Genomic DNA, 19,927 nt, shown 5'->3' with positions numbered 1-19,927 from the left:
GCACCGTGGTACATTATACTTTGCGTTATTTTTTATATAATACCTTCTCTGTTCCAAAATATAGATCGCTTTGGTTTTTCTAGATATGATGTATATCTAGACACAACCTATATCTAGGCGCATAAAAGACCATATACATATATCTAGAAAAATCAAAACAACTTGTACAATTCAAAATAGAGGGAGTACTATTTCTCAAAGAAGCATTCCCATATATTATGTCCTGGTATCTTTAGAATCTTTAATCTTAGGATTCCTTATATCCTCCCGCGTCCATATCCTCCCGCGTCCATAGTAAGTGCGGTCTTATCGAATTGCGCCCTATATTTCTTTTTATCTCCCACAGGTATATTTTTAAAATTGAAAGAGTATATATAATAATAAAATGCATAGACTTGTCAACCTTGAAGGTCGTCGGCCGGTGTCTGGCGCCTATCAGGGTGACAGTGCAGGTGGGTCCCGAAAGGATGTGCACGACTTCCACCTCCAAAATGGACATATCGTTGACGCGAAGTCATGCCTTTGTTTCTAGCCTTGCAATTATTTTGGCTGAAGTGGCAATGTAAAGCGAAGTCGCCTCTATCAGCCTGTCATCACGAAGGAACCCGATGACCACCCGCCTTCTCTTCTTCCTCCAGCGGTCACCACCGCCTATTCCAGACCTTGTGTCCTTCCTAATCTTGCTAGTGCCACACCTTCACCCTCACTCTTGCCCTCCTCGTCCTCACCCTGGCACCACCCACCGGCTTTAGACCACCGCATGGTAAGTGTCGCCCTACCACCTCACCTTGTTGTCCTCGACGCGCTGCTGCTGCCAGTCCAGCCTCCGCCAATTTTAGGTTTGTTGGAGCTCCCGAACCCTAAATCCCAAGCTCAACGAACAGCAACAAGAGGGAGCGAGGATGAGCTAAAGAGGAGTGGGGCTCACTTGTCATCAAGAGTCGTTTCATCCATGTGGGCTATTTTCGTGTAAGGGGCTACATAGATAGTAGGTCACTATATACTGCGATACGTCCTTATTAGAAACTTGACATAAAAAATTAGAACATCTCTTACAATAGTTTAGTTGTCACATATTTTTGAGAGAAAATTATGAGCTTGTGTGCTTAAAGGACCTGTTTGGTAGGACTCTTCCAGTTAATCCAGAACGAGCTTTGTTAAATGATTTTTTTAGCATAGAAATGATATGATTCTAGCTAGGCTGATTCTCTAAAATAGACCGAGGGATTGGGTGCTAAAAAAATTAATTTCTCCTTATTTACTTCCCGCTCAAAATTACTCGATACTTAAAATTTAACTTGGAGAACTAGTCTCAGACACAAAATCACTACCCACGATAGATCTATAGAATGAGGAGCATCATTAAACTAGCCCGATATATGTGCTCTGAATTTACTCCCGTCCTTTAGGTTCTATTTAATTCTTTTCTCGTGACAAGTTTAATATATTTATCAAAATATAGTGATGGTTTCATAGATCTACAAGCTCGATCAACACCTATATAGTAATTTGTAATAATGGTATTGATTACACGTAGCCCACAACATTAGCTATTCTATGATTGAAAGGTGGTTTACTTTTATATATTGAAATTGAATATTCATAAAAAACATGAGTAATTTATCATAAAAGGTAGTTTCACAACCATATACTTTTATTATATATTAGAAAGGTTATAATAAAAGGTATGTAATAGTCGCAAACTAAGCGTAGCTCAGCTGGTAAAATTTCTTGTGGTGGAACCTACACACTTACCAGGGTTCGAGTATTCGACTCGGCACTGGTGCTAGCATTTTTCTAAATTTATTTCAGAAATTAACCGGCGCTATTCTTTCAGTGGTAGGCGGCGTGCCTGTCGATAGCGAGACGCCTGTAGTGACTTCGTCAATCTCAAGGATCTGTCGGTTCAATGCTCATAAGGGTAGAATTACGTTCGTGTATTCATAGGATTGAGTGTGTGCGTGTTTGTGAATGCGTAGGTTTAAGTTACCCTCTCTTGTATAAGTCACTGCCACTGCCTGTGTGTCAATCACAGGTGGGTCTTGGCCACACATGTCATTGACAGAAGCGGTGGCATCATGTAGGAATTTAATGATTACTCCCTCGGTTCATGTCATAGACACACATACGTGTGTGCGCATTTGTTGCTATGAATACATGGACACAAAATGAGCGGATCTTGAGATTAAGGAATTAGCTATCACATACACCTTACTGTCAACATGCACATCATCTACATCTGAAAAAATTGCCCAAATAATTTTCTGAACTAAATCCTAGAAAATACGAGTACTTGTGTCAGGTCGAGAATTTGAACGGATAGATTCATCATAAGAAACGTTATTAGTTGAGCTATGTTTAGCAAATCTAATGATTATTCGATACCACGGGTATATTTTTGAAATTGAAAGAGTATATATAACAATAAAATGCATGGACTTGTTAACTTTGAAGGTCTTCGGCTGGTGTCCGGTGCCTATCGGGGTGACAGTGCAGTGGGTCCTGAAAGGATATGCACAACTTCCACCACCAAAATGGACATATCATTGACGTGAAGTCGTACCTTTATTTCTAGCCTTGCAATTATTTTGGCTGCACGGTGGCCACGTAAAGCGAAGTTGCCTCTGTTAGCTTGTCGTCACGAAGAAATCCGATGACCACCCGCCTTCTCTTCTCCCTCCAGCGGTCACCACCATTTTCTCTTCAACCTATTTTCTCTTTCCTTCTCCTCTCCCTCACAAACCGGCAAGGAGCTGGTGGAGCCACAAATTTTGGCTCCACCAGCTTCAGCTCCTCTGACGCTCCTACCACGCACAGTGCAGGAGCCAGAGCTGGATGGAGCGGCACCAAACGAGCCCTTAGACGCGGGTTGTCCCTGACCATGATATCGATCTCCTTCATCCATGATTGCATTGTATGTGGTCGTCTGCAGGGAGCTAGCTAGCCAGGCCAGCAGAGACGAATCGAACTTGCAAGACGGGGTTCATGGACCATGCCATGCATTGATGCATGCCAAACAAAAGCAAACAATGGCACGTCGTAGGACCCTGCCGGTTTGAACAAGCTAGCTGCCTGATTGCTGGCACTGGGCACGGCGATTCCATTCGTCCTATGCTTCCTGTTTGAACAATGGTGACTCAGGACGCCGCTGCAGCGCTGTATGTGTCCCAACAACCCAACATGCATGAATACATGCCTCAAGCTAAGAGACCCAACCAAGTAGACTGTAGTAGTGTCATATATACTTTATATGCATATATGTGCCAACCTACGGAACATTCAGTAGGGTTTGGCAGCTTTTCTTGGTTGGATACACGACTGCACGGCCACGGAGCAGACTGATATCTTGAGATAACAGGTGTGGTGGTAGGTTTAGGCTACGGATGAGCTTTTGTGTACCTTGGTATGCAGAGGCCATGACTTTAATTTCTTCCATTGTCTAGACGACAAAATATGGAAATGGGCTAATAACAAAAGATGAATGTAAATTCATCAGAACTAATATGAGAATTGTAAAAAGGAGTGACACCAAATTATACTCTCCTAGATATGGGATCATCTCTCTTCTTTTCAGACAGTGACATCATCTATCTCTGAAGAAAATAACAGGTATGTAGTGTTCATTCAGGACAACCCGCAAAGCACGCTTATATTGTCATGACAAAACTAAGGGGCAAAATTCGAAAGAAAACTAGTGAATTAATATGATGTGCAATGCAATACAATCAAGTGGCCACGCATCCTCGTGGTGTGGCTTTTTATCCGCCAGTACAACTAAGAGACTGACTTGACGACTGTGATGCCCTCAGTGGGCCAATGTGCCTGGACTAGAGTGATCATATGCGCCCCGAACCGCACGGCAATCAGACTCCATCAAGTTGGCCCGCATGCGCGCGAAAGATTTGTTCTCTTTCAGCACCATGGATTGGGATATTTCTTGGAAAATAAAGGAGAATATGTGCTTCCTTCGAATCATTTGACCTCGATCCTAACCACCAATCTTCAGACAACAAACAGGCAATCAGTAAGAAATGAGAATGAAGTGGTGTGCATTATTGTCCAGCTACTCCTTTTTCACGGCATTTGAGTTTAGCTACTTGATGTGCATCTCTGCCTAACGCATCAACTGCTTCTCCAATTAATGATATTGCATCAATACACAACACATAAGAACAGTTTTTTTTTACTCGTATGTATAACATGCACGGTAACCACAATAGCCAGACTAGTGATTTCCTTCCCTATATATTCTTTTGGGCTGCTATTGTTGGTGGCTTGGATACATGCACGGTGCAAATCTGCACGAGACAGACAGACGACATTGGTTTCCACACAGACAATAGTCTTCGGTATCTTTTTCCATCAGAGACAAATAATCTGTGCGTGAGAAGATGGCACACAAAGACAATCGATATGATGGAACCAAATTCCTTTTGGCATCAGGCACCATAGTCCATAGATCCCTCCCCACCCTAGCTAAACTACTGAGTAGGAGTATAGCCTAATAAGTATTTTTAAAGATAAGTGCGTGAGTTTGATTTTTAACAGACTAATAAGTACTCCTATATAGACTCTACTCTATGAGATGGAAGGAGTCCAAGAATCAATGAAGAACTCTGAATTATAAGGGCCAACTCTAGAGCTGGAATATTCATCAGATGAGCGGTACAATAGTAATGAACTTTATTTGAAATGCTTAAAAGTAGACAAAATCTACATCTAGAGTAATATAAAGGATCCATCATCAGGGGAAACAGACAAACTACATTTTCCAAAGAGTTGTCAAGAATTATGTAACACAATCACATTAAAGAACGCTGTGTACGTCTTCTGTTATTTTTTTAGTTTGTAGCTAATTTACGGTTCAGTTATGGGATAAAGCTGTAAATGTAGACTGTGGTGTACTATGAAATGTTGTCAGATGATTCGATTTTCCTGCATATCTAGCACCCAATACATACTCACATCTCGATCATAGGATCCTAACTTGGGTATATATAAGTACTTGAAGAAGCTTAATTTGCTAAATTTCAGTCGTGAAAAATTTTCAATCTCTCAATCACCTAAAACTACAATTTCATAGCTTGCCTGGTATTAAACTGTGTAGGGCAGGATACTACAACATAAATGTAATGCTCTTAATAGAAAATATTGATTTACGATAAGAAAAGAAAACGAAAAGTCTAGCCATGCTTGTGTGATGAGAAATTAAGAAACTTTGAATTTCGCTCTTTGGATAAGGCAATTCTCTTTTGAATAAAGGTTCATTTCCAGTCTTCCACATGATTGGTTGCACTTGGGTTAAGACCATAATTTTTCTTGTAAAATTTTGCTTTGTGTCACTGATCGAAAGTGTTATGCACCGAGAGGAGTCCCTATCTCTCTGTGGACAAAACTATATCCCAGCACGGCTGAAAAGGGACAGTCATACTAAAGAACTAGTAGACTTCCAGTATTTCTCTTCTGTATTTTTGTGCACAGATGCTTATGAAAAACGTGGCAGGTGATAAACTACGAAGCTTATGAATGCAGATGTTTTGTGAGTTTGCCGTCAATTGAATGAAAAGAAAGGAATTTCAATCACTTGGTCCTTGTAAGTTCTATATCTACCCCTGGAGCAACTGTACCAGGGGCACCTGCCAAGCAACCCCGGCCCGTACGTCAAGAAGTGCTGCATTGGTAGAACCCTATACTTACGTTATAACGACGCAAAGCAACTCACTGCCGCTGCCGGTTCCTTTCCATGTTCCATCACCTTTCTGTCTTCTGCTTGGCCACTTTTTGCAGTGGATTGTGGATATGTTCATCATGTGAGCATAGTGCTTGGCCACTTTCTGTCTACTGATGTTCATCATGTGAGCATAGTACCAAATTTCTGCTTGGCCACTCCATGTTCCATCAACTACTGATATACAAGCCACTACTAGAAAACTTAGCATTCATCCCGAGATTCAGTACCGGTTGTATTTTAGCCTGTACTAATGTGAGCATTAGTATCGGGCCTAACGGCCAATCCCCGAGGAGCCCCGTGACCCCTTTAGTACCGGGTAAAGCCTCCACCCAGTACTAAAGGGGTACCTCCCCCTCCCCACACGTACTTATCCGCTTGTCCCCCTCATCCGGCCTCTCACCCACGCCTCTCTTACTTCTTCTCCCCACCGAATCCCCTCTCTCCCCCACACAAATCGATCACCTCGCCGCCCCTCCCGTCGCCGCCCCTCTCCTCCCCCCTCCGCTCGCCCCTCACCTCTTACTTGTGGCGAGGAGCGGCGGAGGCAAGAAGGGAGGGCGTGGCGAGGTGGCGGAGCGTCGGCAGGGCATGGTGGAGCAAGGAGCGGTGGAGCTCCGGCAGGAGGGCGTGGCAGCGGAGCATCATCAGCAGGGTGTGGCGGAGCAAGGAGCGGCGGAGCTCCGGTAGGAGGGCACGGCGGCGGAGTGTCGGTAGGTGTGGTGGAGCAAGGAGTGGTGGTGGGGCAAGGAGTGGTGGAGCTCTAGCGGGAGGGCGTGGGGCAAGGAGCGGCGGACGACGGCGGGGTGCGGCTCGGGCAGTCGGCGGATTTCTTTTTTATTTTTTAATACCCTTTAGTATCGGTTATCTGTTCCAGTACTAAAGGTCCCCATTAGTACCGAAGTAGTAATACCGGTTGCACAACCGATACTAAAGGGGTTAGTGAGCATCAGACAAAGACTTGGTGGGGCACAAACATTGTCGTCTTCGTTTGTTTGTTTTGTTTTGTTTGTTTTTTTTTTTTCCTCATCCAATACGTGTGACCAATGAGATTAAATTGTATCGCACGTCAGTCAATCACTCACGATAGAATCCAGACCAACCAAGTGGCGGCGTCAGTACGTAATTTAAAGAGAAGATAAGGTGTTGCGATGTAACCTATGAGAAAAAACTAATGGACTTGCATGCTTTGGTGGATGGATGAGTCCAAGAATGAACTTTGAACGTTGAATGCACAACAGAACACAAGCAGTGAGAGAGAGAGAGAGAGAAAAGAAGATGAAAGCTATGGTCAGCACTCAGCAGCGATGCCTGTGTCTGGCATTCTTGGTGGAGCTCGTGGCACTGGGGTCCGGGGACCATGTCGAAGTTGGTAGTTTGTTACGAAAGCATGTTTATGACGAATGTAGGTAACAGTTCAAAGCATAAACTAGTTAAATGATGGGTGCAAACCTACATCAATAAGCTCATAGCATAGGAATTAGGAAATGATTTCGATGATCTCTGTTTTTTTATAATAAGAAAAACAAAGGGCCATCGTGTCTCAACTAAACGATGAAAATCAGCTGCGGGTCCATGGGCCATGGCAAAGCGTTTTATCTGTTTGTTGGTCTCAAAAAAACAAAGAGCTTTATCTGTGCCGGCCCAAATTTGTTTGGATGCCAGCGCAGCCCAACGGATCGGAAAAACTGGCCCAGATCAAACTCTTTCATGTTCTCCCCATTTTGGGCTGCCAAGTTTCTGAATGTTCAAGTCTGATGACCAGCTGCTGTGATGTTCCTTTCCTCTCGTAGTGCTGTCTTGTTTTGGTTTTTTTCTGGGAAAGAGGGAACTGGTTATTATCTCTTTTGTTACTAGTATGCATACAAATACAAGAAAATATTGACTATTTTTTGTTAATGTACAGTCTGTTTGGTCACGAACTTTGCAATACTTGGGTTAAATAACGTGTGGCTCTTGCAAGCCACAAAAACAAATTCTTAACCAAAATCGTGGCAAAGTTATTAGTAAAGAAAAAACCCAAGTGTCTAAGATAAGTGCCTGGGTATGAGAAAGTGTAGCTTGCCACAGCTATTGCAGGGTTGCAACCGACAAAAACAACAATTGAAGTATTTAACAAGCTATGGCATGACAATGTTAGGCTCAAAAGAACATGCCCTGGACAATCTATGTTCAGATCGAGGTCACAGATTATGTTCACTAGAATTGAATAGTCCCAGGCATGAACAATCTATGCATGCACTCATGGTTTTGAGTAGGTTCAGAGGTGAAAACGCACGACAGTCCTTTTCTCTTGTTTGAATTCAGTCTTTTTGTCAGCCGAAATTAAACTCTTCCAATGATCCAATCTGAGATCGAGATTTTTGTTTTCTTGGATTGAAGAGAGAGACGAGAGCAGGCCTGCACGAACGGATCGCGAGCTACGTCTACGTACGAGATACGAGTCGAGCTTGTTGGGTTCCTGCGCGCGCCCGACCCGACTCCAACTCGTGCGTGCGAGCCCACGACCAAAAGCTATAACAACTCGCGCGATCGCCTCCGTATCCGATCCAAACCCGATCACGATCAATCCATCCACAACCAACTCGGCGATCGAGAGGCAGGCGCGCCGGCCCTAAACCCTCATTGATCCCGACGACGGCCATGGAAGACGACACTGCACCGGCGGCGGCGAACACGAACGGCCCGCCTCCGATGACGACCGTGCCGTCGTCGCAGCGCGGCCACAAGCGCGGCCGGGGCGCTGAGGAAGACGGCGACGAGGCCGCGGGCGCGGGCGCGGCGCGCGGCTGGCCCCGGCGCCCGGCCGCCGGCGCCGACGCCCTCTTGGAAATAAAGTCAGCGTGGTCGTTCGCGACGGAGGAGGAGGTCGTGGCGGTGCCGCGGTGGAGCAGCAGCCTGATGGACTTCCTAGACGTCGTCCAGGACGACGGCGGCGGCGGCGCGAAGATGGGTTCGGATCAAGACCCCGTCGACGCGGCACCGGGGATGGGCGAGGTCATGACCGCGCTGTCGCGCTCCGCGGCTCCGGATGCTCCCGCGCTTGTCGAAGACCGCGTCGTCCGTACTATCTGCGGGTGGGACCCACCGTACCTGTTCCCGCTCCTGCCGCCGTCGTATATCCATTACGACGTCGAGTTCGCGCACGCCGCGGCCGCCGACCCCTCCCACGGTCCCGCGTCGCTGGAGGACGACGCGATCGTAGATGGTTTCTCGGCGACGGCGGGCGGCGACACCTCCGCCGAGTTCGCGGGCGGCGGCGCACCCGATACCTACTCCAGCGGGCCGTTCGGCTTCGACCTCAACCAGCTGCCGTCTTCCAACGTGTCGGATGACGAAGGCTTCCCCGTGGTCCCGGAAAACGCGGTCGTCGTCGATGGCTCCGCCGCCGCGACGGGCGCCGACGATGGCGGCTCCGTCGAGCTCGCGGCGGACGGCGCGACCGCTCGCCCCTCCTCCCGTGGGTTCGTCTTCGACCTGAACCAGCCATGCCCCGCCGAGTTTCCGGACGGTGAACCTGACCCCTCCGACGTGCTGGACCCTTCACCAGCCCCGGCGGAGGGCAGCCTTGCAGCGCCGGAAGCCGACGAGCCGCCCGAGCTTCCGAACGGTGGCGCACCTGTGTCATCGACTCGTCGGCGACGCTCACTTACTACTAGGCTGTGGGACTGGGCTTTCCAGTGGACTTTGGCCTGGCCCTAGGCCCCGGCTTGAAGAGAAGCCGAAGGTGAAACACACGAAGGAATGCATCGACGAACACAGATGGTTTGCCATGGCGGCTCTCCTCTTCCTCCAGTTAGCTAGGTGTCTCCATTCTCCATGCACATTGTCATCCTATATATCTTTATCGTGTCAAATAGCAGCATTCCTTCCGTGGTGTTTGATTTTTCTTCTTTATCGTGGTTGACATTGTCATCAGCAGCGTTGTGCTCCAGTGGATCAGTATTTTGCTGATCCTAAGAATTGCACATTTATTTTTTTTATTTTTTTTGTGGTTGGAACTTGCAAACATGACATTAATCACTAGAGATTGCATGCTGTTTTGTCGAAGACGACAATGGATATCTTTGAGGAGCATGGGTGGAGGTTTAGCATGCGTTTAGTGATGACATTTTTATTTGTTTAGAAGTCTATGTTTGTCACATGTTCTATCGCTACTAAGGTCCTGTTCGACATGACTTCAACTCCAAACTCCATACCAAAGCTGGGTGGAGCCAGCCAAACACCCCAACTTCACCATTTTTTGGAGCAGCCTAACTCCATGGAGTTGGTGGAGCTCTAGTTCATTTTCTTGGAGCACCACTTTCCCAACTCCAAACTACTTTGAAATGAACCTAGACGTGGAGTTGAAGGGTAATTACTCACCACTGCCACTGGTTACATAAAAAACGGTTTGCTTCTATTTCCTCCGCATCCCGGCACCTCCCAACTTTATCTCCCCGATGCCTCCCACATCCGCCGCCGCCGCCGGGTGCACTCCTGGCCGCCGCCGCCGCCGGGTGCACTCCTGGCCGCCGCCGCCGTCGCCCTTCACTCCCGCCATCCCTCCCTCCCCTCTTCCTTAAATTCTCGCCGCCGCACCTCCTCCCAAGCACCTCCTCCCAACACTGCTCGCCTCCTGCAGGGGTCGCCGTGCCATGGAGAGGCCACCTCGCCTCGATGAGGCCCTTGCCAGGCCGCCGTTGGCACTCTCCCACCAAGCCCCCGCTCCCTCCAGGTTGTTGCCCCCTGTCCCCTCTCCTTCTTGCCCTCGACAGCCAAGCACAGGCCTCTCTCCTTCCTCTCTGCCCCGCCACATCCCACCACGCCACCGTGCCTATCCCGCCGTGCTGCCACCCCAACCGCGCCACCGACCCCCATCCAGCGACACCGGCAGACCCGTCCCACGGGCCGCGCCCCTGTGCTAGCTCAATTGGGGCCTAGTGGCGGTGCAAGGAGGTCCTGTCCTGCGCGAGCTACTTGGCTACCTAAGGAAGAAGAAGAAGGGAATAAGAGGATGACAGGTGGGACTATGAGTTGGGGGCAAGAATGACAATTCACCTTCAAAACCCTCTTTTCCAGAGCTAGGGATATCCTGCTAACCAAACACCCCTCCCACACAGCTCCAACTCCACATGAAGCATGCTCCAACTGAAGTTGTGGAGTTGAGCAGAAATTTGTGGAGCTGGAGCCATGCCAAATAGGGCCTAAGTGGTAGGTTGAGCCTCCTGATAAATGAATCTTTTTCTACTATCCAACTAGAAAAATCATGAGAGTAGAGAAAGAAAAGTTCGAGAAGCCCGGTCCAACATCGCGGCGTCAGGTGTAATCGATGTTGTCATACATGGCTGCCCAATCAGTACCACAACAACAAGAGCAGACTGTACACGGTATGTATTGTAAAACAATCACTACTGAAAACTGAGCATTCGTCCCGAGGCTCAGTACCGGTTGCATTTTGGCCCGGTACTAATGTGAGCATTAGTACCGGGCCTAACGAATAGTCCTTGAGGACCCCCCCCCCATCCTTTAGTACCAGATGGGGGCTCCACCCAGTACTAAAGGTCACCCATTAGTACCTAGTGGAGCCTCCACCTGGTGCTAAAAGGGGTTCCCACCCGGTACTAAAACTCCCGTCCCCCCCCTCGCGTGCTACCCGCTCCTCCTCTTAATTATCCCATCTCACGGCGCTACCCGCTCCTCTATCTCTATCTCTCACAGTCTCCTCCTTATCCTGTCTCCCTTCCTCCTCCTCCTCCTCCTCCTCCTCCTCTACTGCCTCCCCTCCCCTTCCCCCTCCACTCGCCCCTCACCGGCAGTGAGGAGCAGCGGTGAGGCGAGGTGAGGCGGCGGCGGCGGGTGATGGTAGCGGCAGCGGCGGGCGGGCGGGGGCGGCGGGCCCAGGCGGACGGGTGGGTGGGGGCAGAGGTCAGAGGGCAGAGGCTGGAGCGGCGACGGGCGGGCGGAGGAGGATGGGCGGAGGCGGGCGGCGGGAGGAGGGCGGCGGAGGGTGGGGGTGGACGGCGGGCAGGCGGCGGGAGGAGGATGGAGGTGAAGGCGGAGGGTGGAGACGGGGATGGCGGGTTGCGAAACCGGTACTAAAAGGGGATTCCCAACCGATACTAATAGCGTATTCCCCAGTAGTGAATCGAACTTAGCCTAGATGGAAATGACGAAGTTCTAATCCTTATCTGGTTTGCATATGAGGTTCTTACCAAGAACATGCTTATTAGTTCAGAGTATATATATGAGAGAGCATCGATATTTAGAGAAAAAGGAATAGTCCCCGTACTTGTATCTTGTCTACTTTCTACCTATATTCCTATGCTTGTCGTGAGAGGAAGAAGGTTCAACTGTTGTCGATGTATTTCACAACAGTATCCACACATGGTTGCCATCGCACGTGGATGAGTCGCTAGTTTCCATCACAACTTTTGTAGGATGAAGATTGGTGGCCAAAAATTAACAAATTAAAGGTTGATCAGCTGGGCAGCTAAGGCTTCCACAGCTAAGGCCATCCTTAGGAATTGGTCTCAATGTGTCGCAATGTTTTTTATTACTCATGTTTCTTATTGAATCACTCTTCCAAAAGGAGATGATTTTTAACAAGTATGATTTAATTCTAAATTTCTACTCCCACAATTCCAAAATGTAACCATTTATTTCTATATCTGTCCAAATTAAATCAATTGTCTTAAGTTTGATCAAGTTCATGAGAAAAAGGTATTAACATATACCCTATCGAAGAAGTAAAGGATGAAAATACTTTATAGTGTACCTAATAGTGCTCCCTTACTTATCACATAGGCTTAGGGCTTGATTTGCTAGTTTAGGCCAAATAATTAATGCATCTCGCTAGATGTTAGCCTAGAGGTAAGCCAAGATTTGTGCACCTCCTTAATCCCAATGCTTTTATGCACCCAGAGTAAATATTGCGAGGCTTTCGAACCACTTTGTAGAGTGGTCACCGATGCTTGCGCAACCTTTGCAATTTGCAGAAGTTCTACCTAATAAATACGGCGAGGAGCATTTAGGAAAGGGCAACATGAAAATCCACTTGCGTGAGAAAGATGGAGGCCCATCGTCTATCTACGGACTTACGAATCCTTGTTGAGTTAGGTTCCGCACGCGCCCAGCCCGACTGCAACTCCAACTCGTGCAAGCCTACCATAACATTGAGACCTGGCCTACCCTTCAATCCACGGAGAACACAGGCATCACGTACGTACGATCGCTGCCGCATCTCCCAACCAAATCCTCCTATAACGTTCCAGCCATCGCCAACTCGGCGTCGACGACGACGGCCATGCACTACTAGAGAACTGACCTTCCATCCAACCATTTTTGTTTCGGTTGACTTTGGACCTAGGACTAAAGTGCCATTAATCCTGGGTCAAAACTGAGGCACCGAAAGGATACCGACGGGAGGAGCTTTAGTCCCGGCTGTAAAGATTTGGCAGCAACGCCCTCCTTGTCCCGGTTGGATATGCCCCCCCCCGGAGGCATGCGGCCCTCGAGGCAGCGCTCTCCACCTTATCTCCCTCCCACAGCCAGCGCTCTCCACACTTGTCTTCTTCACAGGTGTTTCCTCTCCTCTTCTCCTCCTCCCTTTCCTCTTCTCCACCGACAGCGGCAGCGGGGCGAGGGTGGGCGGCGGCGCACGGGTGAGCGGGCCAGCGGAGCAGGACGGGCGCGGGCGGGCGGGGAGGCGGAGGCGGCACGTGGGGGTGGGGTGCGGAGGCGGAGGCGAAGCGGGACGGGCGCGGGAGAGGCGGAGGTGGAGGACGAGCGGGGGAGGGGGTAGAGGTGGAGGCGGAGCGGGACAAGCGGCCGGCGGGCACGAGTTTTTTTTTGTTTTTTTGAACTTTTTAGTTCCGATTGGTAACACCAATCAGGACTAAATGGGGTAATGATCCGGGAAGCTTTTTTGTCTCGAAAAATTAATCCCGGTTAGACTAATTGGGATTGATGCTCAATTTTCTAGTAGTGATGGAAGACACCGCTGGCGTGGCGGGGAGCAGCAGCAGCCTGCCTCCGGAGGTAACCGTGGCGTCGTCGTTGCAGCGCGGGCAGAAGCGGGGCGCTCCGGACGATGAGGAGGAGGAGGATGAGCTGGACGAGGCGGACGACGGCGCGCCTCCCGCGCGGCAACTGTTCGAGTTCTTGCGAGTCCACCCGGGCGCCGCCGCCGACGCCGGCGGCGCGGCGGCGGGTGCATCCGCGGCGGGCCAAGAGCCCGTCGACGTGACGCTGAGGCTGGGCGTGGGGCCTCTCGCGGGCGACTACCGTGGAGGGACCGTCGACACGACGCTGAGACTGAGGCTGGGCTCCGCGGCGGCGCCGGGTGAAGACGACGGCAGCCGCTTCCAGTCGCACGGCAAGCCTGCCACCGGCGCCACGCTGGGTGCGGCGTCCAATGCCGAGCCGGACTTCGATGAAGGCCTTGTGCGTGATGCTATGGTCGCGGCCTTATTCCACGAGCCGACGTCGGAGGATGAAGAAGAAGGCTTCTTTCCAGCCGATGACCTCGCGATGGCTTGTGTCGCCGCCACGGCGGGCGACGGCTCCGTCGGGTCCGGCTCGGACGACGACGCAGCCGGTCGTCCATCCAGCGTGCTGGGCCTGAACGAGCCCTGCCCCTCCGAGTTACCCGACGGCGCACCTGATCCATCCGACTTGCCGGTGCCGGACCCGGCGGCGGTGGACGACGACGACCTTGCAGCGCACGTCGACGAGCGCGGCGTGGCGACGGCGACGAGCGCGGCGTGGCGACGGCGACGGTGGAGCAGCGCCGCCGGTCCTCGACACCGTTCGACTTGTTCTGCAGCCCTGTACATGTTGTCCGAGCACCGGGCGTCCTGATCGCTCTCTCCAGCTAACTGTCTGCCCCGTCTCCAACCTCCACGCACAGCGCCGGTACATTCAGGTCCGGCCGTCACGCACGTTTGGCCAAGAACCCGCCTCCCTGCGTCGCCGGCCGGTGATCGGAGACAATGGATGGGTGCAATGAGACAGCAGCGTCTTCTTTTTCCACTGGGTCAGTGCTTTGCTGGTCCTACTAGAGTAGTAGTATCCTTTTTGTGTTCTTTTCTGTTGCAGCCATGATACATTAATCACTGCGATTACTCAATAGTTTCTGCAAATCATGTGAGAAACTGATGATTGGCAGTATTCTACCGAGGCTGGTATACTAGCCGTATAAAAGCAACTGCAGATTTTGGTGGAATGCAGCGCATGAATCTTTACTCAAGAAAGGGGGCATATAATGAACTGAACCGAAGAACAGCACGAGTAATTAGTAGGTTCCAGGCAACAGATAGAATTAGACAGGTGCTGATTCGTCTGAACATTTACATACGGCCATGTCAAATTGCGCCAAACACATCACTTCTCGGAATCTCCATAGGCAGAAACAGAATAATAAGAACATAAAACCCAAAAGGTTGGCGCCCCGATGATCCCAGTTCGCCACGCCGATGAACCCTTGGCGAAAGAAAGGCACCCAGGAAGAAAGATGATACAAGCTCAGAAGATGTTTTCTTCTTCACGGCACATCACGGGAGGTGTCAACACTCAGCCACCGCTCTTTTCCGGCCTGATGGTGTTAGCTGCAAGGATAATGAGATGTCAGCAATCTGAAGCCAGGGTCAAGGTAAGCAGCGAGTTGGGAAGAGTTACTCACAGATGAAGAGAGGTCAGATGTCTTGAGAACTCGCAGCCTCTTCACTGAAGAAACAAACATCCTGCAGGAATCCAAGTATAACATACTGTAAGCTTTTCCTGCAGTAAACAAACCTATAAACTGAAGGTGACAGAATTCAACTTTGGGCAGCATTTCTTGGGAGAAGTTTGACAAAAATCTGTGTATGAATAATGGAATATGCAGTCTAGGCCAATCAGATGGCATTTTAAATCTTATCAAGTATATATTTTGCGATCTAACTAAGAGAATAAAGTATTGAGTCTGAAAGCCTGAATAATAGCTTATAGGCGCCACTATCAGATACAACTTTTATATCCGTATAGGTACGTATTTTAAAATATCATTCAAATGCTAAACTTACCCCCAGGGAACATCGCCAACCAGCACCCTGTCACCTTCATAATCCTCATAAACTAGAGTGTACTCGCCAGTTCCATCTAGTAAACCTGATATGGCCACCTCTTCCTGTGAACACTCCCTTGTACCGGCAGCTAGAGGGTCTTGTTGTGCTGCATGAAGAAATAAAAGAATTGAACAATTTGAATAGAGACACTGACCAAGCAACTCAAACATTCAAAATATTGAAAGCTAGATAGCATGGAAAAGGGAAAATAGCTTTTCATCATAATGTTGTAATCAAGCAAATGGAGCCGACACTCGTATAAGGCAAAGTTAACACATGTTTGTAATAATCTTATATCGAGCAAAGGTAAAAGATACACGAAGACAAGTAGGATTGATCATGTACCTGCAAGGAGTCCACGAAATAGCTTGTCAACAGCCAGAGACAGATTCTCATAGCTATCAAGGGCATTCAGGTCGATTTTTCTACCAATAGGAATACCATCCATGTTAATCTTTACAAATGGAGCTCTTTTTGTGGTCTCTTCAGGTTTGGCAGCCTTCTTCCCATTCTGATGATCAAGGGATGCTTTGCTAGAGGTAGCCAGATTTCTTCTGAATGTACGAACTGGAGGCCACCCGATAACTGGGGCATTAGGAGATCTGAAGTTCGAAAATGAAACAGTGAGATGTGAGAAAGAAGCATAAATAATGGTTACTGGATAAGAACTACAGTTAACAAACAAAGAAGTTCCTGCTAGTGAATGCACAGAGATTAAGATAGATGTACTGTTAACTGAAATATCTTAGGCTTTTTGTTTCTTGGAAATGCTTCATGTTTAAACAGTTTTGACTAACAACTTCAGAAGACTGGTATTAAGATTCTTGAAATTTTGGCTTATGTCGCTTGGAAACAGAAATTTGCAGCAGAAGCAAAGAAAGCTTCATGTATATAGTTTTTCAAACTCCTCAGTACTACTAACAAATGATTGGAAATTAAACATCCTCGCACTAAAAAAAAGTAAAACTAGACTATGCTAGTATTTAGTAGTAGCACAGTTTATTTTTATTCAAAAGAAAAGTAAACACACAACTCATACTCATATTCATACTATGGCATCGTTAATTTTAAGGGTTGTAAACTGTAAACAGAGGCAAAATGGCATGTTCAAATCCAAGCACTGGCCACTAACTAGGGACAAAACAAAGAACAGTGCACAGGGCCAAAAATGAATGCACAGAGATTAAGGTAGACATACTGTGATAGGAAAGTGTTAAAAAGTGTTAAATGTGGGGTGTTAAACTTTAACACCCCATTTTTCATAAACACATGGAGGGGTATTAAAACTTGCTAAAGATGTTAAAAGTGGTCCCCCTCTCCACTTTTTCCCCAGGTTACTCCTTCTCTCTCCTCCCTCTCTCTCCGCCGGCCATAAATGAGAGGACAATGGAGTCATTTCCCACCAAAGGTGTTAAAGTTTAACACATCATCCAAACACCCCAATGTGTTAAACTTTAGCACTCTATTTGAGAGTGTTAAAACTTTAACACTTGTTAAATTTTAACACAGGGTATCCAAACAGGCCCTTAGGCTTTTTGTTTATTGGAAACGATTCATGTTCAAAACAGTTTTGAAGTAACAACTTTTGTTGTCTGATATTAAGAATCTTGAAATTTTAAGGCTTGTAGCACTTTCCAGCAGAAATTTGCAGTGGAAGTGGAACAAAAGGAAACTTCAATGTCTATAGTTATTCACACACCTCGGTTCTAACAAATGATTGGAAACTTCAAACATCCTTCCCAATAAAAAACATTAAATCTAGACTATGCTAGTAGTTAGCAGTAGCACAGTTTATTTTTATTCTAAAAAAAGTAAATACAGACCTCGTCGTCTCATACTATGGCTTGGTAATTCTAAGGGGTGTAAAGTGTAGAGAGGCAACATGGCATGTTCCAATCCAAGCACTGGCCACTAGGGACTAGGGACGAAACAAAGAGCAGTGAACAGAGCCAAAAAAAACTGCATCCCTCATAAATGGGAGGAGCTACATCTCCACATCCAGCTCCATGCCTCCATGCATGGCAGCAGGCAGATGCAAACAAGACAACCGGCCCCCGAATCCTGGATGGTTTCGCCATGAATGAGCTGCAGTCCAGTGCAGGAAATGGAACCACCTCCCTCTTAAACTCATGCCGGGGCAGACGGGAAGAATAAAGAAATCACTCTGGGGCATAAACACTTGAACAGGGCTAGCTGCCAACTCTTGCTACTAAAAAGCTGGTAAGAATTCCTCGGTGGAATTTGGCATGTGAGGGGTTATGATTGATCCACACCTTGTCTGGGAGGCATTGTTGGTGGACGCAAGAGCATGCCCTGTAGCTGGAGCCGCTGCTGGGGACCCCTTTGCCTTGCCTGCACGAGAACAAGGAGAAAGAAACAAGATGAGTTCATGCCGAGAACTTTTCACTTTCATTGCTACTGAGTACCGAGTCGAGAACAAATGAAGAAACAAACAAACACCAGGAACAAATGGAAGGGCTGGAGCAGAAAACGAAGATCATAAGATGAAACAGAACGAATTTTGGTTCTCAAAGTTGTGAAGTCTCGACTGCTTGACTCATACTACTTTGGAATAAATGAATTTTATTTGTATTCAATTGCTGAGTTTTATGCAAGAACAGTGTGGTTGGCCACAAACTTAAGCTAGGACAAAATTACCAATCTGTAGACATCTCTTTAGGTGTATCTGAATAACAAAACCCCTCCGAAATCAGACTGTATGCAGAATCTTTTTTTTTTGAGAGAGAAAGTATGCAGGATCTTTTAGGCCTTGATCATGTTCTCTGTAGACTTAGTTTCTGAGGAAGAAAAAAACAGCCATTCTACTCATGTCTGAAACAGCAAATTTTCAAGATATGCAACCTTCACATTTTTCATTTGCTCATATTCATATATGTTATCAAAGACTAGAACTCTGCAACTCTGCTACGGCATCATGCAATGCAACCAGCCAACCAGACGAAGAACAACATTTGGACTTGAATACTACTGCAGAGAAGTGAGAACTGTGGTGCTGTGATTCAGAGAGGAGTGCGTCCAACTCCTACGACATACCTTGTGAGCAGGGGGAGAAAGCTGCTGCGTTGGAGTAGCCGAGGGAGAGCATGGAGGTGTCGGCAGCAGAGTGGTGGTGGTGGTGGTTCCCCTTCTCTCTGCCCGCCGCTCCCCAGGCTCCTCCTCCCCCACCTCCGGGGAGCCCGAGGCTGAGCTGCAGCGTCTTCTCCTCGTCGTCCTGGTCTCTCGGCCTCGGCTCGCCCATCCAGTTGCGAAGAGCCTTGTTGCCCTCTGCTGCCTCCCCCATCTCTCCTCCTCCCTTCCCTTGAAGCTGCCAAGCACGACTGGACGGGACGGCGTGCTCTGAAGGTGCTGTGCTGTGGTGGGCTCTCTTATACCCTGCAGAGAGGATGAGAGGGATCAAGGGAACAACGTAGGGTGAGTAGAAACAAAACAACAGCTCATCTCGGCAACAAGGGAGAGGAAATCGTGTTAAAGAAATGCAGATGTGAAATCAACAGTGACCTCTGCTCCCCCCGTCTCGCCTCCTTCGTGTTCTATGTCGGGATCGGCTGCTACCTCTGCTCGCCCAAAGGGAAGCGAACAAATGAGCAGACGCAGCAGCTTGCGGCTACAGGAGGAGGAGGAAGAGCAGGAGGAGGAAGCAAGCGATTGCCGTGCGGGAGTCAAATGTCCCCGGGGCGGTCGCCTCTTGTGGACTCGCTCGTGAGCCGCTGGAGCGCAAGCAAAATGGGCAGCGAGCTGTTGGCTGCTAGCGATGGTGAGGGTCAGAGATAGGAAAGGAGAGGAGAGGAGACGGGTTTGGGTTGGGGGTGATTCCACGGGGCTAGGGGCAAGCAGAAACGGGAATGGAGCACGGCACACGCCAACGTGCTCAGGATCATATGGCATCTATAGCTGCTGCTGCTGCTGCCCATGTACTACCATCATGCAGGCCTGCTGCAGCCTCCTGCTTGTCACATCACACAGAGCCTCTGAAAAGGTGACAGGCGTTTAGTTAACCGGTTAACCCCTCAGCATTAGCGAAGCGAGGTCGGTTAAGAGAGTTCGTACGGTACTTGACAGAGAGAGGACGAGGAGCAGGGGGTGATCAGTCAGC

At 48.5% G+C, this 19,927-nt stretch overlaps 1 protein-coding gene across 1 annotated transcript; it reads right to left on the bottom strand.

Annotated features, from left to right (window-relative positions):
• Positions 1–14,973: 14,973 nt before the first annotated feature.
• Positions 14,974–19,702, bottom strand: LOC101778027 (auxin-responsive protein IAA7). Its single transcript, XM_004951340.4, has 7 exons — positions 19,333–19,702; positions 18,868–19,206; positions 18,087–18,165; positions 16,159–16,415; positions 15,772–15,919; positions 15,390–15,450; positions 14,974–15,315 (listed from the first exon to the last, which is right to left on the bottom strand). The coding sequence occupies exons 2-7, from the start codon at positions 19,112–19,114 to the stop codon at positions 15,274–15,276; spliced, it is 834 nt and encodes a 277-aa protein (XP_004951397.1). The 5' UTR covers positions 19,115–19,206; positions 19,333–19,702; the 3' UTR covers positions 14,974–15,273.
• Positions 19,703–19,927: the final 225 nt, after the last annotated feature.

Source organism: Setaria italica, chromosome I, assembly GCF_000263155.2.
Source record: "Setaria italica strain Yugu1 chromosome I, Setaria_italica_v2.0, whole genome shotgun sequence".
NCBI classification, from domain to species: Eukaryota; Viridiplantae; Streptophyta; class Magnoliopsida; order Poales; family Poaceae; genus Setaria; species Setaria italica.
The sequence above is the reverse complement of the archived record's forward strand: the minus strand, read 5'-3'. Positions and strand labels throughout refer to the sequence as shown.

Coding starts and splice junctions, on each gene's coding strand:
- LOC101778027 (XM_004951340.4), bottom strand. CDS start 19,114: ATGGGGGAGGCAGCAGAGGGCAACAAGGCTCTTCGCAACTGGATGGGC. Junction 16,416..18,086: donor AACAATGCCTCCCAGACAAG/GTGTGGATCAAT, acceptor TTCGAACTTCAG/ATCTCCTAATGCCCCAGTTA. Junction 15,920..16,158: donor ATTTCGTGGACTCCTTGCAG/GTACATGATCAA, acceptor TTCTTCATGCAG/CACAACAAGACCCTCTAGCT.